Genomic DNA, 19936 nt, shown 5'->3' on the forward strand with positions numbered 1-19936 from the left:
ACCCTAGTCAGTTGTACAAATGCATGGATTCAACTGAAATGTGTCTCCCGCATTTAAACCCTAATTGGATTGACTAATTCCGAATTAAAACTGTATTAGTATTACTTATAAACTGCCTAAAGAGTTCCCACATCTGAAATACATTATTTGTATTAATCTGTTTGGTTCCACTTTAATTATTTCTAGTCATAGATCATAATTTTTCAATGGTTAGTAATACCAAATATGTTCAATTATACTGACAAGATAGTCGAGTGACCACTCCAACAATGAAAATACATGTCCTCAAAGATGGAGAGCAGGAGGGTGGGGGCGAGATCAGGTGGGATCATTCTAGCCAATGAGAGGGCAGATACGCCTGTGAGCAACAGGCACAACTCCGATAAAAAGTCATATTTTTCAGAGTTGCCAAAAAACCACGTGGTCCACTTATATCAGTGCATTCTTAAAAACGGAACCATTTTGTATTAATAAAAAACGAACCATTACAAAACGTCTATTCCATCTAATAAGCCTCAGGTAGCAAATTAGCAATTACATTTTTTGTTGGCCAAATTAAACATGCTCATTGTCGAATAACATCTACGGGCTGTAGTGGAGCGGCCAAGAGTTTCAGGTTCCTTGGTGTACACATCATCAACAAAATATCATGGTCCAAATACACCAAGACAGTCGTGAAGAGGGCATGACAACACATTTTTCCCCTTGAAAAGATTTGGTATGGATCCCGAAATCCTCAAAAGCACCATCGAGAGCATCCTGACCGGTTGCATCACCACCTGATATGGCAACTGCTCGGCATCGACCGCAAGGTGCTACAGATGGTAGTGCGTACAGCCCAGTACATCACTGGGGCCAAGCTTCCTGCCATCAAGGCCCCAAAAAATTGTCAAAGACTCCGTTCACCCAAGTCATAGACTGTTCTCTCTGCTACCGCAAGTCAAGCGGTACCGGAGCACCAAGTCTAGGTCCGGAAGGCTGCTTAACAGCTTCTACCCCTAAGCCATAAGACTGCTGAACAATTAATCAAATGGCCACCTGGACTACTTACATTGACCCCCCCCCCCTTTGTTTTTACACTGCTGCTACTCACTGTTTATTATCTATGCATAGTCACTCTACCCCTACCTACATGTACAAATGACCTCTACGAACCTGTACCCCAACACGTTGGCTTGGTGCCCCTGTATATAGCATCGTTATTGTTATTTAATTGTGTTACTTTTTATTTTATTTTACATTTATTTAGTAAATATTTTCCTAATTATTTGTCTTGAACTGCATTGTTGGTTAAGGATTGTAAGTAAGCGTTTCACTGTAAGGTCTACATCTGTTGTATTCGGCGCATTTGACAAGTAACATTTGATTTTATTTGACCGCCATTAAAGATTCTCTATTATATTGACAAGATAATAGAGTGACCGCTCTAACAATAGAAATACATGTCCTCAAAGATGGAAGGCAGGCGGGAAGAGGCGAGATCAGGTGCGACCATTCTAGCTAAATGAGGGCAGATACGCGTGTGATAAACGGGCCATAGAGATAGATAGAGGATTCATATTTGAATCTGCCATTATAGCGTCTGCTAGAGCATGGGTAGCGCCATTGAGGCTATCTCCATTTTAAAGTAGTTTATTTTTATTCTTCTTCATTGGCTGATTGCTCCCAACTAATAGGAATCCCAAACTAGTTGACTACTTCAAAATGGTGGAAGCCCTCAATGGCAATGTCCATGCTAAAATATGTAAGTAGATATCCAGATTTTTTTTCTTCAGTTGGCAAAATGCCACGTGCGTCCACTTATATCCGTGCATTCAAAACAACCTCACCATTACGAAACTTCTATTCAATCAAGTTTAAGCTCCATGTAGCAAATTTGCAATAACATTTTATGTTGACCAAATTCTACACTCTCATTGACCTCCATATTTATTTTGTGGGTTGATTTTCGTGGGCAGATTTGGGGTGGAGCAAAACCTCTTCCTCTCTGACTAGACTGACTATACAGGTAACGATGTGAATGTTCCAACGCAGCAGAGGCTTCGACAACTGTAGGCTACAAAATAAGATGTGATATTTGTTGAGATAAGAAAAAATCATGCAATTCAAGAACCCACCTCTTGTGTCAGCACTTTAACCACGAGTCCAGTGGATTCGTGCTTTACCTAGGTGAGTACTGTACTTTTTTCATTGTAACTCATTTGACTTTTTTACTCAAATGTACATGTTTTTTCAAATACAACATTATGTAAGTTAAACAATATTGCGTGTATTACATACTTCATGTAAATTATTTTATTGACTTACCTTTATAGACTAAAGTAATGTGATATGACGATTTGGGTTATGTTGGCTACAGTAGTTAGTCCAGGAACAGTCTTTGGGCTGGTGAACAATGGGAACTTGGCCTGAAATAGCCGTATAAATAACTAGTATGCCAAACTCACGATATTACTAATAAACATTTACAGTTGGATACTTCATTTTATTTTTGTTTTTGAATTTATGTTATATTAACAATGTCTAAATGTAAATGTTTATTAATATCAAATGTTTTCTCACAGCCATATTTTATATTGAACAACACCAAAAGCAAATTCAGTAACTTTCTATGCGGTCACACACTAGCTCTCCACAACCCACCTCAGCGTTGCCCTGAGAAACTACCATCACATAACCTTGTAAATTATCTGGGTTAGTCAGACCTGTATTGACCCGTATTACCTGTATTTATTTTGATTTTGAATGGTCCACAGTAGCCAATGTTTGTGGTGACGGGTCACGGGTGCAGCAATAACATTCTTAGGCACATCTCTTTTCTATCGACTGTTTTGGCTTTTTCGTCTTTCAGTTGTTTATATCAGGGCAGAGACTCAGAAAAATGGACTTACCAACAGGGTAACATAGGGTAAAAGTACTAAACACTAAATATGTTTCAGTAAGTAAATTAAGCTGTTATTAATCATAACTGCCAGAAGTGTGTTTTGAAATTAGGCCAAATGATCCCAAATTGTGCAAGAATAACCTCCCTCATTCTAAATGCTCATCTTATCCCTCCTTGATCATGATTAGTGATCTCTTTAAACTCCTCTTTCATTTGACTTTGCACTCTTTTGCTCTGGTAGCGAAATTCCTTAGATCACATAAAGGAGAAATATAGCCCTGAAGAATATGGTTGCAAAGTTTGTGTCCAACTTTTCACATACTACCACAAATTTTACTCAAGTGCATCTCTAATATTTCATGCAGAGAAACATAGTGTGTGTGTATGCATTGTGAGAGAGTTTACTAAATAAATGTGTAGGATTTAGAAAGCTATACCAGCTATGCTACTTTCAACACCCCTTTCTGGGTCAGTGCAGTGTCTGTTATCTTCCTTCTGAAAACAATCACTTAGTCAAGGGCCCTAGTGACAAGACCCTACCGCTCACAGTGCTTTAAACTGAAAACCGTCTCAAAGTCCATTACCAGGTGTCTCATCTTTGATCCACTCTCTTGTGTTTACTTGTAAAATGTCAAGACTGGGGGATTTCTTAACTTTGTGGTTAATGGCATTTCATTGATGTTGCTGTGAATGAGTTAGATGTCTAATTCATTTGATGTCTAATCATTATGTATTTTCACCTCTGTTACATTTAATTTGGGGGCCAATGGTGTATTTTTTATTTTTTTATATTTTTTTTACCTTTATTTAACCAGGCAAGTCAGTTAAGAACAAATTCTTATTTTCAATGACGGCCTGGGAACAGTGGGTTAACTGCCTGTTCAGGGACAGAACGACAGATTTTGTACCTCCAACGCTCTAACCACTAGGCTACACTGCCGCCCCATTTAAAAGGAGATATTTATGATTTATTTATGGATTTGCTAAGTTTGCCGTATTGTACATTGCTCTCCTTTACTGTTTTTTGTATGGTCATTAGCATGATAAATGATCCCAATTTTAGCTTCAAAATGCTGGTAATATGAAAAACCGAAAAAGTAGACTGTGCTGATTTATTGGCAAACGTACATTGAACCATATCGTGGGGCATAGTTTAAAAACTCAGTGGATAGTGCTAAAACAATGACGTCCCATCTGAATTCTGCCATCTTTATGCACATTTGCCATTGTTTACCCATTTATGGGTTTTTTTAATCAAGTAAAAACAAGACCTTTGTAGCTTTAACTTAAGCCATGTGATGTCACATCCCTTTCCAGGGCCCACCATCACTGTCTGTGAGGTTAGGGGCAAGATGTGGGGAGAAGTTGGAGGGGCGTTGGTGTTGTTGCTGCTTTCGGAAATCTTGGACTGCATTGGTAAGTTATAATAAAGGCATGGATGTAACTGTCGCTGCATCGCAAACAAACAACATATTAGTCTTGGGAATTCAGTTTTGTTTTTGGGGGGAATCATATTGTATTAATCTAAGTTGGCATTGTACACTGAGTGTACAAAACATTAGGAACATCTTCCTACTGTTGAGTTGTACCCCCTTTTGAACTCCGCATTCCACAGAGATGCTGGCCCATGTTGACTCCAATGCTTCCCCACGGTTGTGTCAAGTTGGCTGGTAGTGGATGTCTACTCCGAATTGCTTGCTCCATCTCATCCCACATATGCTCAATTGGATTGAGATCTGGTGACTGGGCATGTCACTGCAGGAAGCTGAATTCACTGTCATGTTCGTGGAACCATTACTGGACAATCATAGCCTTGTGGCATGGGCCATTATCATGCTGAAATTAATTTACAGATGGATACACTGCTGCCATGAGGATGCATGTACTCATGTGATTTTCTCCATACCCTAGTCCTCCCATCAGAGTGAAATTGCAGAAACCAGGCAATGTGTTTCCAATTCTCCAGTGCCCCAAGTTTTCGTTCCTTTGCCTACTGCAACCACAGTTTCTTGTTTTTTGCTGAAAGATGTGGTACTCTGTAAGGTTATTGGTAGCCGTACCCCATTTGTGTCTAGCTACGATGAGTTGTGCATTCTTTTATGGGTCTTTCAGCACCAATGTTATACTGGACTGTCAATTGACTAACTGTAGCCTGTCTGTTGCTCTTCACAATTTGTGTCTGTCTCCTTTGTCCTCTTTCATCAATGACCCATTTTCGACTACTGGCCTGCCTTTAGCTAGATGTTCTTTGGGTGGTGGACCATTTTTTGATACACTAGGGAAACCGTTGAGCATGAAAAACCCAGCAGCATTGCAGTTCTTGACACACTCAAACCGGTGCACCTGGCTCCTAATACCACAACCCATTCAAAGGCACTTAAATATTTTGTCTTGCCCATTCACCTTCTGAATGGCACATATACACAATCCATGTCTCAATTGTCAAAACATTGTCTTATAAATCATCATTTAACCTGTCTCCTCCCCTTCATCAACACTGATTTGAAGTGGATTTTTTTTTACATCAATAAGGGATCATAGCTTCACCTGGATTTACCTGGTCAGTCTATATCATGGAAAGAGCAGGTGTTCCTAATGTTTTGTACACTCAGTGTATATGGTGTGTCTATATACTACCATTCAAATGTTTGGGGTCACTTAGAAATGTCCTTGTTTTTGAAAGAAAGGCAATTTCTTTTGTCCATTAAAATAACATCAAATTGATCAGAAATACAGTGTAGACATTGTTAATGTTGTAAATGACTTTTGTAGCTGGAAACAGCTGTTTTTTTAATGGAATATCTACATAGGTGTACAGAAGCCCATTATCAGCAACCATCACTCCTGTGTTCCAATGGCAAGTTGTGTTAGCTAATCTAAGTTTATAATTTTGATCATTAGAAATCCCCTTTGCAATTATGTTAGCACAGCTGAAAACGGTTGTCCTGATTTAAAGAAGCAATAAAACTGGCCTTTTTTAGACTAGTATTGTATCTGGAGCATCAGCATTTGTGGGTTCGATTACAGGCTCAAAATGGCCAGAAACAAAGAGTCTTTCTTCTGAAACTCGTCAGTCTATTCTTGTTCTGAGAAATGAAGGCTATTCCATGCAAGAAATTGTCAAGAAACTGAAGATCTCGTACAACGCTGTGTACTACTCCCTTCACAGAACATTGCAAACTGTCTCTAACCAGAATAGAGAGTGGGAGGTCCCGGTGCACATCTGAGCAAAAGGATAAGTACACTAGTGTTTAATTTGAGAAACAGACACCTCACAAGTCCTCAACTGGCAGCTTCATTAAATGGTACCCGCAAAACACCAATCTCAACGTCAACATTGAAGAGGAGACTCCATGATGCTGGGCTTCTAGGCAGCGTTCCTCTGTCCAGTGTCTGTTCTTTTGCCCATCTCAATCTTTTATTTTTATTGGCCAGTCTGAGATATGGCTTTTTCTTTGCAACTCTGCCTAGAAGGCCAGCATCCCGGAGTCGCCTCTTCACTGTTGACGTTGAGACTGGTGTTTGCCCATCCTTGCTCTACTGCATCTCTCATTCATCTCAAGCTTCAGGCGACTCTTCAATTTACTGTATGTTTGGTGTCCAGCTGTATCATTCGAACAAACCAATTAGCCAGATAGCTAGCTAGAGCTCAGAGCATTGGAATTCCATAACTACTTGAATGGCCATGAGTCATTCTGACGTTGATATTTCAATTGTGTAAATATTCCATCATAAATAATGCATGCATTATGTTAAAAATGGTCATAAGAAACCTCAGGACACCAAATGTAAATTGGAATCAGACAGAAAAAAGACTGGAAATACTCAAATAAGTTGAGTGTATTTTCTGACTGTAAGACAGTTGCCTGCCCAGTTGGCCCATCCAAAGTACACCTAAACTATATTGAAACTTATTTCACACATATATATATATAATAATAATAATAATAATAATAATAGATGTGGCCTAAAGACAAGATTAAATTGACAATAGTCTGATGGGTGACATTATTAATTGTCAAATAGAGAATGAAGAGACTGATGCCCAGCGTGCGTTGACAAAGAAGGGAATATAGCATACCAAATAGCACTTGTTCCATATCATCCTACTACAGAGGTCCATGCAGGCCAGATGTTTTGATGCTATACCCTATCAGAAAGAGCAGATTCCAAGGTTTCTAATGAACCTATTTTTGCCAAACAACTCTACAAATTGCGCACATGGTCTCTGTTTCAATATATTACTTTTTCCTAGAATTACTGTCTCTATCCATGTTCCTCGTATGTAGGCTCCTGTCGACAATCAGCAATAGTCATTTTGGAAAAATATCCTTTAATATTCTTCTGTTATCTTTTACAGTAAGTGTACAATGGAATATGTGTGTTGACTGTGGTAGGGCAGGGCCTGTGATGTCTGCTAAACTAACAAGTTGATTATTGATATGGCCTTGGTTACTAAGCACAGGTAAATAAAACTCAAAACATGCTATTCTGTTATTTTGAAATAAATTGTCTTGTAGGCCTATCATGTTTTTTATTACCTTCCTAAATTAAAATGATTGTCTTTCTTTGTGATTGTGTATATTAACACTAGAAAGACAGGGGGCATCCTAATGACTCAAGACAAATGTAAATGTTTAATTACTCTGCCAGATTAATACAGTAAATAAGTATATATCAACACACTGTCATTGTTAGAATCTTAATATCACAAACAGAACCAGATTTAGGAGGGCACATCATTTTTTGAATGATTTCCCCGTTACCCCTCCTCTCGACAGTTGGGCCTGCTCTGTAGTGATGGGCATTCCGAGTCTTTGAGCCGGCTCATTTGGCTCCCAAATCGCTCTTTGTTCAAAATGTGTAAAGCCCAAAAGGCTGCCATTATGTCAGATCTTGAAATGTGTGTTCAAATACATTTTTACCAAGCCATTAGATGGCCTTTTTTTACCCACTGAAAAAATCAGCGTGGAGCAGATTGAGGCTTTCTTCCCACTGATCTAAAGATGATTCACCATCTTTAGAGCAGGGCTCTCCAACCCTATTCCTGGAGAGCTACCCTCCTGTAGGTTTTCACTCCCACCCTATTCCTGGAGAGCTACCCTCCTGTAGGTTTTCACTCCCACCCTATTCCTGGAGAGCTACCCTCCTGTAGGTTTTCACTCCCACCCTATTCCTGGAGAGCTACCCTCCTGTAGGTTTTCACTCCCACCCTATTCCTGGAGAGCTACCCTCCTGTAGGTTTTCACTCCCACCCTATTCCTGGAGAGCTACCCTCCTGTAGGTTTTCACTCCCACCCTATTCCTGGAGAGCTACCCTCCTGTAGGTTTTCACTCCCACCCTATTCCTGGAGAGCTACCCTCCTGTAGGTTTTCACTCCCACCCTATTCCTGGAGAGCTACCCTCCTGTAGGTTTTCATTCCAAGTAATAATTGTAAACGGTATTGTGCCCGAGTGATGCAGTGGGCTAAGAGCACTGCATCTCAGTGCGTCACTGCAGTCCCTGGTTCGAATCCAGGTTCCATCACATCCGGCCGTGGTTGGGAGTCCCATAGTGCGGCGCACAATTGGTCCAGCATTGTCTGGGTTTGGCCGGGGTAGGCTGTCATTGTAAATAAGATTTTTTTATTAGCTGACTTGCCTAGTTAAATAAAGGTTACATTTAAGAAAACATTAAAAAGCATAAGTAGTGGGTTGGTGTGTGTGTGTGTGTGTCCAAGAGTGTCAGTGTAGGCATGATAGGCAGATATACTCTGAGTATACCAAACATTAGGAACACCTTCCTAATATTGAGTTTCACCCCATTTGCCCTCAGAACAGCATCAGTTTGTCAGGGCATGGACTCTACAAGGTGTTGAAAGCGTTCCACAGGGATGCTGGTCCATGTTTCCAATGCTTCCCACAGTTGTCTGGATGTCATTTGGGTGGTGGACCATTCTTGATACACATGGGAAACTGTTGAGCGTGAAAAACCCAGCAGTGTTGCAGTTCTTGCACCTACTACCATACCCCGTTCAAAGGCACACATCTTTTGTTTTGCCCATTCACCCTCTGAATGGCACACATACACAATCCATGTCTCAATCTCCTCTCCTTCGTCTACACTGATTTGAAGTGGATTTAACCAGTGACATCAATAAGGACTCATTGCCTTCAACTGGTCAGTCTATGTCATGGAAAGAGCCAGTGTTCTTAATGTTTTGTACACTCAGTGTACATTTTAACAGGGCTAAAAAGTGACTCGTAGCAGGAATATATAAATACGTATGGTAAAATACTAATGGCAATATTAAATGTGAACAGGAGTAATAGTCACTAGTAGCAGGAATATATAAATACGTATGGTAATATACTAATGGCAATATTAAATGTGAACAGGAGTAATAGTCACTAGTAGCAGGAATATATAAATACGTATGGTAATATACTAATGGCAATATTAAATGTGAACAGGAGTAATAGTCACTAGTAGCAGGATAAATAGATTGAAACTAATGGTAATCGCAATCAATAATCAATTAACAGTATTGTAGTGGTAGTAATACATCTAATCAAAAACAATTTTAGTGGTAGTTGTTAACCATTTAACAGTCTTATGGCCAGGGGGATAGAAGCTGTTTAGAAGTCTGTTGGTCTGATCCTTGATATACCGCCTGCCGGACAGGAGCACGGGGAACAGTCCATGTCTCGGGTGGCTGGAGTCTTTGTACATTTTTCGGGAATATAAATATAGATGTTCCACAACATGTTATGTGCAGGTAGATTGTCATGAGCTAATGTCCAGCTGTGGCATGTGTGTGCACCCAGGTATCTCTCCCCCAGGGAAACCTGTGCTCATCAACTGTAGATCCCCTGAGAAGGAGACCTTTACATGCTGGTGGGACCCTGGTTTTGATGGAGGACTACCCACAACCCACCACCTCTATTACCAGAAAGAAGAGTTCGTAGCACTCATTTTAATAATTTATATTTTTGTTGTGTTCACTGTTGATTTGTAGGTCTAGAGTCAAGACCACTCTTATTATGATTATATGCTGGTAGTTCTAGTTACCCAGCTTCAACATTATTGATATGTGTACTGAAGTTGTCCTGTGTCAGCACTGAACACCGTTGAAATCCACTGACTGTAGAAAAGTACTAGCTCAGTCTCCATACTTATCATGTGCAAGATCAATCAACTGAGTACACAACTTTGTTGGTGAGTTACCTCTGACTTATCAATATCACCAGAGCAGCCAATCAGCCCTGCATTGCAAAACAGCCTTGAGTGTTCACGTGTTGTATTTATCTACATTGATGTAATGCAAGTTTACTGTGATGCCCGCACCAGCACACATCACCAGCATTCACCCCTATGAATGTCAGAAAAGATCTTGTTTGCCTTTGTGCAGCTCCTATGGAATGTACGAGTGTCCAGATTACCAAGCTGCAGGGAGCAACTCGTGCTTCTTCAACAAGAGCCACACCTCTATATGGGTCAACTACAACATCACAGTGGTGGCCATCAACTCTCTGGGCAGCACTGTCTCTGACCCGCTGGAGGTCGATGTTATGTATATTGGTAAGCTGCTCTGCTGATGTCAGAAATAATCAACCCATCATTCATGCATTAACATTTTGTTTTTTAATTAGTTTACACTTTAGGTAGCAGAGCTTGCAGTGCACAAACCTACAGTAGAATATTCATCAGTCACCATATGTCAATTTACTGTAAAGCAGTATCCCTGAGATCAACTTGAGATAATAGAAAAATACTCACTGACTGGTTTGGACACAGGAACCACCTGAACTTACTGGACTAGAATGAGGATGAACTGGTTTGGGTCCTGTGCATAACTTGGATCATGTTTCATATCTTGTAGTATGTGATTACATGCTCTCGACCCGACTGTGTAGGCTCTGGCTTACTTGTTTGTTTTGGCATTAGATAAATGTAAAGAAATCAAATTGGGTTATTGATGTGATACTTTATTGACATGTGGCTGGATCTACTTCATTATGACCAAAAAACAAACAAATCATTGAAAAACAGGAAAACTAAATATTACTATGTTTAGATTTTACATTTATAAAACCTGATTTGATTTGTATATGTTTGAGCGAACATCCATTCTTATGTCTATATAAAGCAGGGATGGGCAAAACATCTGAACTCATCATGAGGGGCTGCAGGGACTTGCGGGTTTGTGTACCCACATCCATACCCACATACTGTATGCAGTCAGAGCCGGCCCTAGCCTTTTGGAAATTGCCCTCACCTTGCGAGCAAAACATTTTAGCGGCACCCCGATTGACAGCGGAGGGAACGTTTTAGAGTTAATTTCCTTTAATTCTGTAATTTTGCCATGGGGCGTAGAGAACATTTTGCGGTTTTGAAGAAAGTTCTCGGCAATTCTACATATTTTGCCATGGGGCAGAGAGAAGATTTTGTAATTTGATAACTCGTGCAATTCTACTCATATTGCCATGGGGCAGAGTGGAAAATGTGCGGTTTTACAACTCATTTCCTGCAATTCTACTTATTTTGCCATTTGGTGAATAGAAATGTTTGCCGTTTTTTATATGATATCTGAGTGATAGTGGTGAATGAAATCAATGGGGGGCCCCACGGTTGGTAATTCGGCCATGGTTACTACATTTTAGATAGCTAGCTAGCTAGACTAATTTAACGAATCTATAACATTTTAACTGACATGGGTTAATTGAGCGACTGTCAGTGACTGACATCACAAGAGAAAAGCTGCTGATGCACAAACACATTTCGAAATCGCACCTTGTGTATTCTACTATTCCAATTGTCAACAGTAAGTTGAGACCTCGACTGAGGTCTCCACAAACCGCGAGTCTACAAAAGGCGGGGTGGGCCTTCAGATGCCCATCCCTGATATAGAACTTAATGAATATGGATCAAGCCTATTGGATCCCTACATAAATTAATTGTGTTCTATCTGTGCTTTATGCAGTCCAGCCCAATGCCCCAGAGAATGTGACAGTGTCTGTGGTGGAGACTGAGGAGAGTCCACACCTCCTGGTGAAATGGGAGCCCCCTCATGAGGCCGACACACGCTCTGGCTGGATCACTCTCACCTACCAACTACGGGTGAAACGACAGAATAAGAAGGAGAGCGAGTGGGAGGTGTGTGTGTGGATGGGTTACTCTATAGAGTAGACAGTCAAGGCAAAAAGAGATTTGATAAATTCCCTGTTATTTATTTGACTCTCATTGCAGTTTACTCAGTGAGGGTCAATATGTAGGAATGTGAATGAAGTTAGAGTTTAAGAAATGTAAACATTGCCTTATTTATTAACTGTTTAGTTTCCATTTAGTTGATGTTATATATAAACAGTTGGTCAGGTCCAGGCTCTTCTTAGTTTCCTTGTATTTGTCTTTATAGGAGTATGCCTCAGGGAAGCAGACCCAGTTGATCATCTACAGTCTGCATCCAGGAGAGGTCTACATGGTCCAGCTTCGCTGTAAACTAGACCATAGCCTCTGGAGCGAGTGGAGCACCACTACACACACAGAGGTCCCTGATTGTAAGATCTTTTATGATTATTTTATTTCCCTCAATAAGTTGCAGAGCTCAATGGTTCTATGCTATCTTGGTTTTTACTGTACCACTTTGTGGCATCCAAGGTGGTTGATGTACAGATGGGATCAAGGTTAAGTGTCCACCAGTAAGATAATTTCAGATAAGCAGAAAGTGCATAGTGAACATACTTGGACATACAATACTTACTGTTGATATACAGCAGGGTTGTGCTCAATTCAGAATTTTGGAACTGACTCTTGGGAGGGGCTATACGGACACGTCTGCAGGGTAGGGGAGTAACGGATCACATTTGAACTGTAACCCGTTACGTTACCAGCAAAAATATTGTATTTAGATTAAAGATACTTTTGAAAAACAACATGATTACTTCTAGGATTACTTTAAATTTCAGAAAGGATGTTTGCAAAAATAATATGTGACCCCTTTCTATTTTCCCAATGACATTCAAATCATCATTGAAAAAAGGCGCAAGTTTAAGTTTGTTCTGTCTGAACGAGTCTGACCACAAGTCAGAGACTACTATGATGACACACCAAATTTGTTTGATGGATTGCGATAAAAGAGCAGAAAAGAGCAGGAATAGGCTAACGTCCAAGCTATGTCTTCCAATGGTGTAGCAGTCGTGTAGCATATAGGAGACATGGATAGCACTTATTAATATCTAGGCTACATAGGGCATTGGTGTGAATCCCACTGCTGCTCTCATTTGTCAATTTGTTCTTTACGGAGACTGATTGCTGTGGATGGCTGTTCACAAATGTACGTATATGTGTATTTTAAACCAATAATGGTTGAAATGAAGAAGTTTAAACTGTCTATCAATCATTGTTTTTGTGACCAGGGGTTTATTCATTACGGAAACCATTTACCGTTTAAGCAAAACAAGACTTTCTATTGGACAAATTCAGGTAGGTCCCTCTCCGTTTCGTTATGTTTGCTTCCGTTTAAGAAAAGTTTTGCAACAACTGCAGTAATAGTGCGGATCCCACCCAGCCTATCAAATAAACGTTTTGAGTTCCTCCCTTCTAAACTGCCCCGTGGTATTGTGCTCCATACTGTCATAAACAAGTTTAATTTAAGAACACCACAAGTGGGGCTTTTATTGCTCAATCTAATTTGTGCTGATTCAAAAATAAAATGTCCATAGGCCTGACAGACACATGCTCAACCTGGTACACTTTTGATAGACTTAAACAGCTGCAAATTATCGAAATATCAAAGTGTCACCAACAAAAATATAAACAATAGGCCTATAGCAAATGCTGCATATGGCATACATTTTTCACATGCAAATGGCACTTTTCAGTAGTTTTCAAAGCATGCCATTTTTAGAGCAGCATTCCTTTTTCAACTCGAATCAATGAGCCAAATCAGTCCTCGATGACAACAAAACCATAAACAACAGAGTAGGCTAATTAGTCCTTAGTTTTGGGGTTATGCTCAGGTAAAACAATTTGGTTTATCTGTATTTCCATATTTCCATTGTCACGCCCTGGCCATAGTTTACTTTGTATGTTTCTATGTTTTGATTGGTCAGGGTGTGATCTGAGTGGGCATTCTTTGTTGGATGTCTTGTTTGTCTATTTCTGTGTTTGGCCTGATATGGTTCTCAATCAGGGGCAGGTGTTAGTCATTGTCTCTGATTGGGAACCATATTTAGGTAGCCTGGGTCTCACTGTGTGTTTGTGAGTGATTGTTCCTGTCTCTGTGTTTTTGCACCAGATAGGGCTGTTTTCGTAGGTTTGTTAGTTTTTCATGTATAGTTTCCCATGTATAGTTTCCGTATTTAATAAAATGAATCAAAACTACGCTGCATTTTGGTCCGCTCCTCCTTCCCACAACGAAAGCCGTGACAGAATCACCCACCACAACAGGACCAAGCGGCGTGGTAACAGGCAAAAGCAACAGCAGGAGCAACAAAAGAAGGAATGGACATGGGAGGACGAATTACACGGAGAAGGACCCTGGGCTCAGCCTGGAGAATATCGCCGTCCCAAGGAAGAACTGGAGGCGACGAAAGTGGAGAGGCGCCGGTATGAGGAGGCAGCACGGCGAAGCGGATGGAAGCCCGAGAGTCAGCCCCAAAAATTTCTTGGGGGAGAGAGTAATGAGGGAGTTGCTTTGTTGGTGCTTTAAATATGGAATTTGCCCAACGGAGCGTGTCGGGGATTTGATGGCACCTGGGTCAGCGCTCCATACTCGTCCTGAGGTGCGTGCTAGTCGGCTGGTGAAGTTGGTGCCAGCCTCACGCACCAGGCCTCCTGTGCACCTCCCTAGCCTTGCATGTCCTGTGCCAGCACTGCTCTCAAGATCTCCAGTACTCCTTCCCGGTCTAGCCCATCCTGTGCCACCTCCACACACCAGCCCTCCGATGGCAGCTCCCCGCACCAGGCTTCCTGTGCGTGTCCTCGGCCCAGTACCACCAGTGCCAGCACCATGCATCAGGTCTACAGTGCGCCTCGCCTCTCCAGCGCTGCCGGAGCCTTTCTCCTCTCCTGCGCTGCCGGAGTCTCCCGCCTGTTCAGCGCTGCCCGAGCCTTTCTCCTCTCCTGCGCTGCCGGAGTCTCCTGCCTGTTCAGCGCAGCCAGAGCTGCCAGCCTGCATGGAGCAGCCAGAGCTGCCAGCCTGCATGGAGCAGCCAGAGCTGCCAGTCTGCAAGGAGCTGCCAGTCTGCAAGGAGCTGCCAGTCTGCAAGGAGCTGCCAGTGCAAGGAGCTGCCAGTCTGCAAGGAGCTGCCAGTCTGCAAGGAGCTGCCTGTTTGCAAGGAGCTGCCTGTCTGCAAGGAGCTGCCAGAGCTGCCAGTCTGCAAGGAGCAGCCAGAGCCGTCAGTCTGCCAGGATCTGCCAGTGAGCCAGACTCTTCCAGATCTGCCAGTGAGCCAGACTCTTCCAGATCTGCCAGTGAGCCAGACTCTTCCAGATCTGCCAGTGAGCCAGACTCTTCCAGATCTGCCAGTGAGCCAGACTCTTCCAGATCTGCCAGTGAGCCAGACTCTTCCAGATCTGCCAGTGAGCCAGACTCTTCCAGATCTGCCAGTGAGCCAGACTCTTCCAGATCTGCCAGTGAGCCAGACTCTTCCAGATCTGCCAGTGAGCCAGACTCTTCCAGATCTGCCAGTCTGCCAGACTCTTCCAGATCTGCCAGTCTGCCAGACTCTTCCAGATCTGCCAGACTCTTCCAGATCTGCCAGTCAACCAGACTCTTCCAGATCTGCCAGTCAACCAGACTCTTCCAGATCCGCCAGTCTCTGCCAGACTCTTCCAGATCCGCCAGTCAGCCAGACTCTTCCAGATCTGCCAGACTCTTCCAGATCTGCCAGACTCTTCCAGATCTGCCAGACTCTTCCAGATCTGCCAGACTCTTCCAGATCTGCCAGTCAACCAGACTCTTCCAGATCTGCCAGTCAACCAGACTCTTCCAGATCCGCCAGTCAGCCAGACTCTTCCGGATCCGCCAGTCAGCCAGACTCTTCCGGATCCGCCAGTCAGCCAGACTCTTCCGGATCCGCCAGTCAGCCAGACTCTTCTGGATCCGCCAGACTCTTCTGGATCCGCCAGACTCTTCTGGATCCGCCAGTCTGCCAGACTCTTCCGGATCCGCCAGGATCTTCCAGAGCCTTTCTCCTCTCCTGCGCTGCCGGGGTCTCCCGCCTGTCCGGCGCTGCTGCCGGAGTCTGAAGAGCCCCTCTGTCCCGAGCTGCCCCTCTGTCCCGTGTTAAGTAGGGTTGCCGTGGCTGGGAGGTCACGGAAGAGGACAAGGTGGGGAAAGACTGCGGTGAAGTGGGGGCCACGTCCAGCACCAGAGCAGCCACCGCGGACAGATGCCCACCCAGACCCTCCCCGATAGGTTCAGGTTTTGCGGTCGGAGTCCGCACCTTGGGGGGGGGGTACTGTCACGCCCTGGCCATAGTTTACTTTGTATGTTTCTATGTTTTGATTGGTCAGGGTGTGATCTGAGTGGGCATTCTATGTTGGATGTCTTGTTTGTCTATTTCTGTGTTTGGCCTGATATGGTTCTCAATTCAGGGCAGGTGTTAGTCATTGTCTCTGATTGGGAACGATATTTAGGTAGCCTGGGTGTCACTGTGTGTTTGTGGGTGATTGTTCCTGTCTGTGTTTTGCACCAGATAGGGCTGTTTTCGTAGGTTTGTTATTTTGTTAGTATTTCATGTATAGTTTCCGTATTTAATAAAATGAATCAAAACTACGCTGCATTTTGGTCCGCTCCTCCTTCCCACAACGAAAGCCGTGACATCATGTCCTATTCTTGAAGATAAAGGGGTATTAAATTAATTGGAATGACTGGAAATCTGACAGACTTTGGTTTTGAATGTAAAGATATAATTTAATCATATCATTATCTGTAGTAGAAAGCAATAAAATAAGTCTACATAACCAACCCATAAAGAAAAATACAACATCAAATATGGCAATCTATGTTAACTTCAACATTAATTTATCCTACAATAGATGTCGTTCAATTGCTAATATACATTTTTTTTGTCTTCTTCTAAGGCCTCTTTTGCAGGTAGGTTGATGTTATTGGGATGAGTCTTGTCTTTGAGGCAGAACTGAGCGATTTCCACTAGATGGGCCAGCTGCAAAGTCAAAATATTGGCTATATTATAAAAAAATTAAAAAAATTGCTTTGTGGTCTCAATTTTAAAGTTATTGTTAGGCATTAAGGTTAGCAGTGTGGTAAGGTTTAAAATCAGATTTTATGACTGTGGCTGTGCCAGATAATAACCTGTGCCTTTTACAGGCTTCCCAGTTGAAACATTTTGGAACTGTTCTTCCATATATTATGACATTTCGTTTTTTTCTTTTCGTTTTGGCCACATTACATTTTTTTCTGGAGGCAAGCCAAAGTTTGAAGCCGAAGTCTACGCCCCTTCGTCGGTGATTGGTCAACAGTAGGGATTCTTCAATAAAGTATTTGTTGTCGTTCAACGCTAGACTCGTTTTCATGCAAATTATTTCATTGAGAAATACTGCACCAAACATTTTACTAAGATGTAAAATTATTCAACTATGTTTTCCTGGGCAAAAACATCAGAATTAATAACAGATTTCTTTAATTATCTTATAGATATAGAATTCTGACAACTTTGAGGAGGTGTATACTGGCTACGGCGTTTCAAAATAGACAAACAGTACTATTGCCGGTCTTTTAAGGGATTATGCAAGTACACTCGTTCAGTGCTGTAACGTTGTACACTGAAAGTTGGGAACAAGTTCAGGGAGTGAATACATTTAATAACTAAATCAACAAAACAAGAAACACAAAACAGCGGATCCGACATGAAACAAGAACAATGACGACTGCGGAAGAAACCAAAGGGAGTGACATATAAAGGGCAGGTAATAAATGAGGTGATGGAGTCCAGGTGTGTCATTATGCGTGTAACGATGGTGACAGGTGTGCGCCATAAAAAGCAGCCTGGTGACCTAGAGGCCGGAGAGGGAGCACACGTGACAAGTGCTGCATAAAGGGAAAGCCATCTAAAAGTAATCAGATTACGTTACTGAGTTTGTGTAATCCAAAAGTTACATTACTGCTCACAATTTTGGGCTGGTAACTGTAAGTGAGGACTGTATATTCTTTAGGTTAGGTTTTACTTTGTGTTCGCTCCCATGTGCTGGTAAGGGCACAGATGGCAGACAGGTAGGATTCCAGTTGAGGCTGTTTAATAACACTGATGATGAACAGGCACGGAACAACACCGCACAATGTATGTAGTATAGATGGGCTATGGCACTTAGTGGTCTGACAACTTGCTTCCACCAAAGTGTATGTGTTTGTTTGGCCTGTAAGTAAAGTGAGAAATAAGATACAATAGTGAATGACAGAATGCAATCTCCAATTCAAATCTCTTATAAACATGGCTATAACATAACTAGGATGACTTAATACTATACAGGACCATACAGCGCAATACAACGTGGCTGTGGCTGTGGCTGTGCTCATTTGAGATGAAAGGGGTGCTGCCGCACATGTACAGTAGAAGTCGGAAGTTTACATACAGTTCGGTTGGAGTCATTAAAACTTGTTTTCAACCACTCCACAAATTTCTTGTTAACAAACTATAGTTTTGGCAAGTCGGTTAGGACATCTACTTTGTGCATGACACAAGTCATTTTACCAACAATTCTCTACAGACAGATTATTTCACTTATACTTCACTGTATCACAGTTCCAGTTTGGTCAGAAGTTTACATACACTAAATTGACTGTGCCTTTAAATGGCTTGGAAAATTCCAGAAAATGATGTCATGGCTTTAGAAGCTTTAGATAGGTAAAATTACATAATTTGAGTCAATTGGAGGTGTACCTGTGGATGTATTTCAAGGCCTACCTTCAAACTCAGTGCCTCTTTGCTTGACATCGTGGGTAAATGAAAAAAAATCAGCCAAGGCCTCAGAAAACAAATTGTAGACCTCCACAATTCTGGTTCATCCTTGGGAGCAATTTCCAAATTCCTGAAGGTACCACGTTCATCTGTATAAACAATAGTATGCAAGCATAAACAACATGGGACCATGCAGCCATCATACCTCACAGGAAGAAGACGCGTTCTGTCTCCTAGAGATGAACGTACAGTGGGGCAAAAAAGTATTTAGTCAGCCACCAATTGTGCAAGTTCTCCCACTTAAAAAGATGAGAGAGGCCTGTAATTTTCATCATAGGTACACTTCAACTATGACAGACAAAATGAGAAAAAAAAAATCCAGAAAATCACATTGTAGGATTTTTAATGAATTTATTTGCAAATGATGGTGGAAAATAAGTATTTGGTCAATAACTATAGTTTATCTCAATACTTTGTTATATACCCTTTGTTGGCAATGACAGACGTCAAACGTTTTCTGTAAGTCTTCACAAGGTTTTCACACACTTTCTGGTATTTTGACCCATTCCTCCATGCAGATCTCCTTTAGAGCAGTGATGTTTTGGGGCTGTTGCTGGGCAACACGGACTTTCAACTTAACTGGGGTTAAAATCTGGAGACTGGCTAGGCCACTCCAGGACCTTGAAATGCTTCTTACGAAGCCACTCCTTCGTTGCCCGGGCGGTGTGTTTGGGATCATTGTCATGCTGAATGACCCAGCCACGTTTCATCTTCAATGCCCTTGCTGATGGAAGGAGGTTTTCACTCAAAATCTCACAATACATGTCCCCATTCATTCTTTCCTTTACACGGATCAGTCGTCCTGGTCCCTTTGCAGAAAAACAGCCCCAAATCATGATGTTTCCACCCCCATGCTTCACAGTAGGTATGGTGTTCTTTGGATGCAACTCAGCATTCTTTGTCCTCCAAACACGACGAGTTTTTACCAAAAAAGTTCAATTTTTGTTTCATCTGACCATATGACATTCTCCCTATCTTCTTCTGGATTATCTAAATGCTCTCTAGTAAACTTCAGACGGGCCTGGACATGTACTGGTTTAAGCAGGGGGACACGTCTGGCACTGCAGGATTTGAGTCCCTGGCGGCGT

General features: G+C 42.0%; 1 protein-coding gene across 1 annotated transcript in view; it reads left to right on the plus strand.

The window, feature by feature from the left end:
• The first annotated feature begins 1526 nt into the window (after nt 1-1526).
• Nucleotides 1527-19936, plus strand: part of prlrb (prolactin receptor b) — a 30139-nt gene continuing 11729 nt past the window's right edge. The window contains exons 1-6 of the mRNA XM_064963514.1: nt 1527-2169; nt 4202-4300; nt 9693-9825; nt 10277-10446; nt 11849-12021; nt 12281-12422. Coding sequence (XP_064819586.1) covers nt 4237-4300; nt 9693-9825; nt 10277-10446; nt 11849-12021; nt 12281-12422 — 682 coding nt within the window. The 5' untranslated portion in view covers nt 1527-2169; nt 4202-4236. The remainder of the gene's footprint in view (nt 2170-4201; nt 4301-9692; nt 9826-10276; nt 10447-11848; nt 12022-12280; nt 12423-19936) is intronic.

The sequence above is a fragment of the Oncorhynchus masou genome, chromosome 1 (genome assembly GCF_036934945.1).
Source record: "Oncorhynchus masou masou isolate Uvic2021 chromosome 1, UVic_Omas_1.1, whole genome shotgun sequence".
NCBI lineage: Eukaryota > Metazoa > Chordata > Actinopteri > Salmoniformes > Salmonidae > Oncorhynchus > Oncorhynchus masou.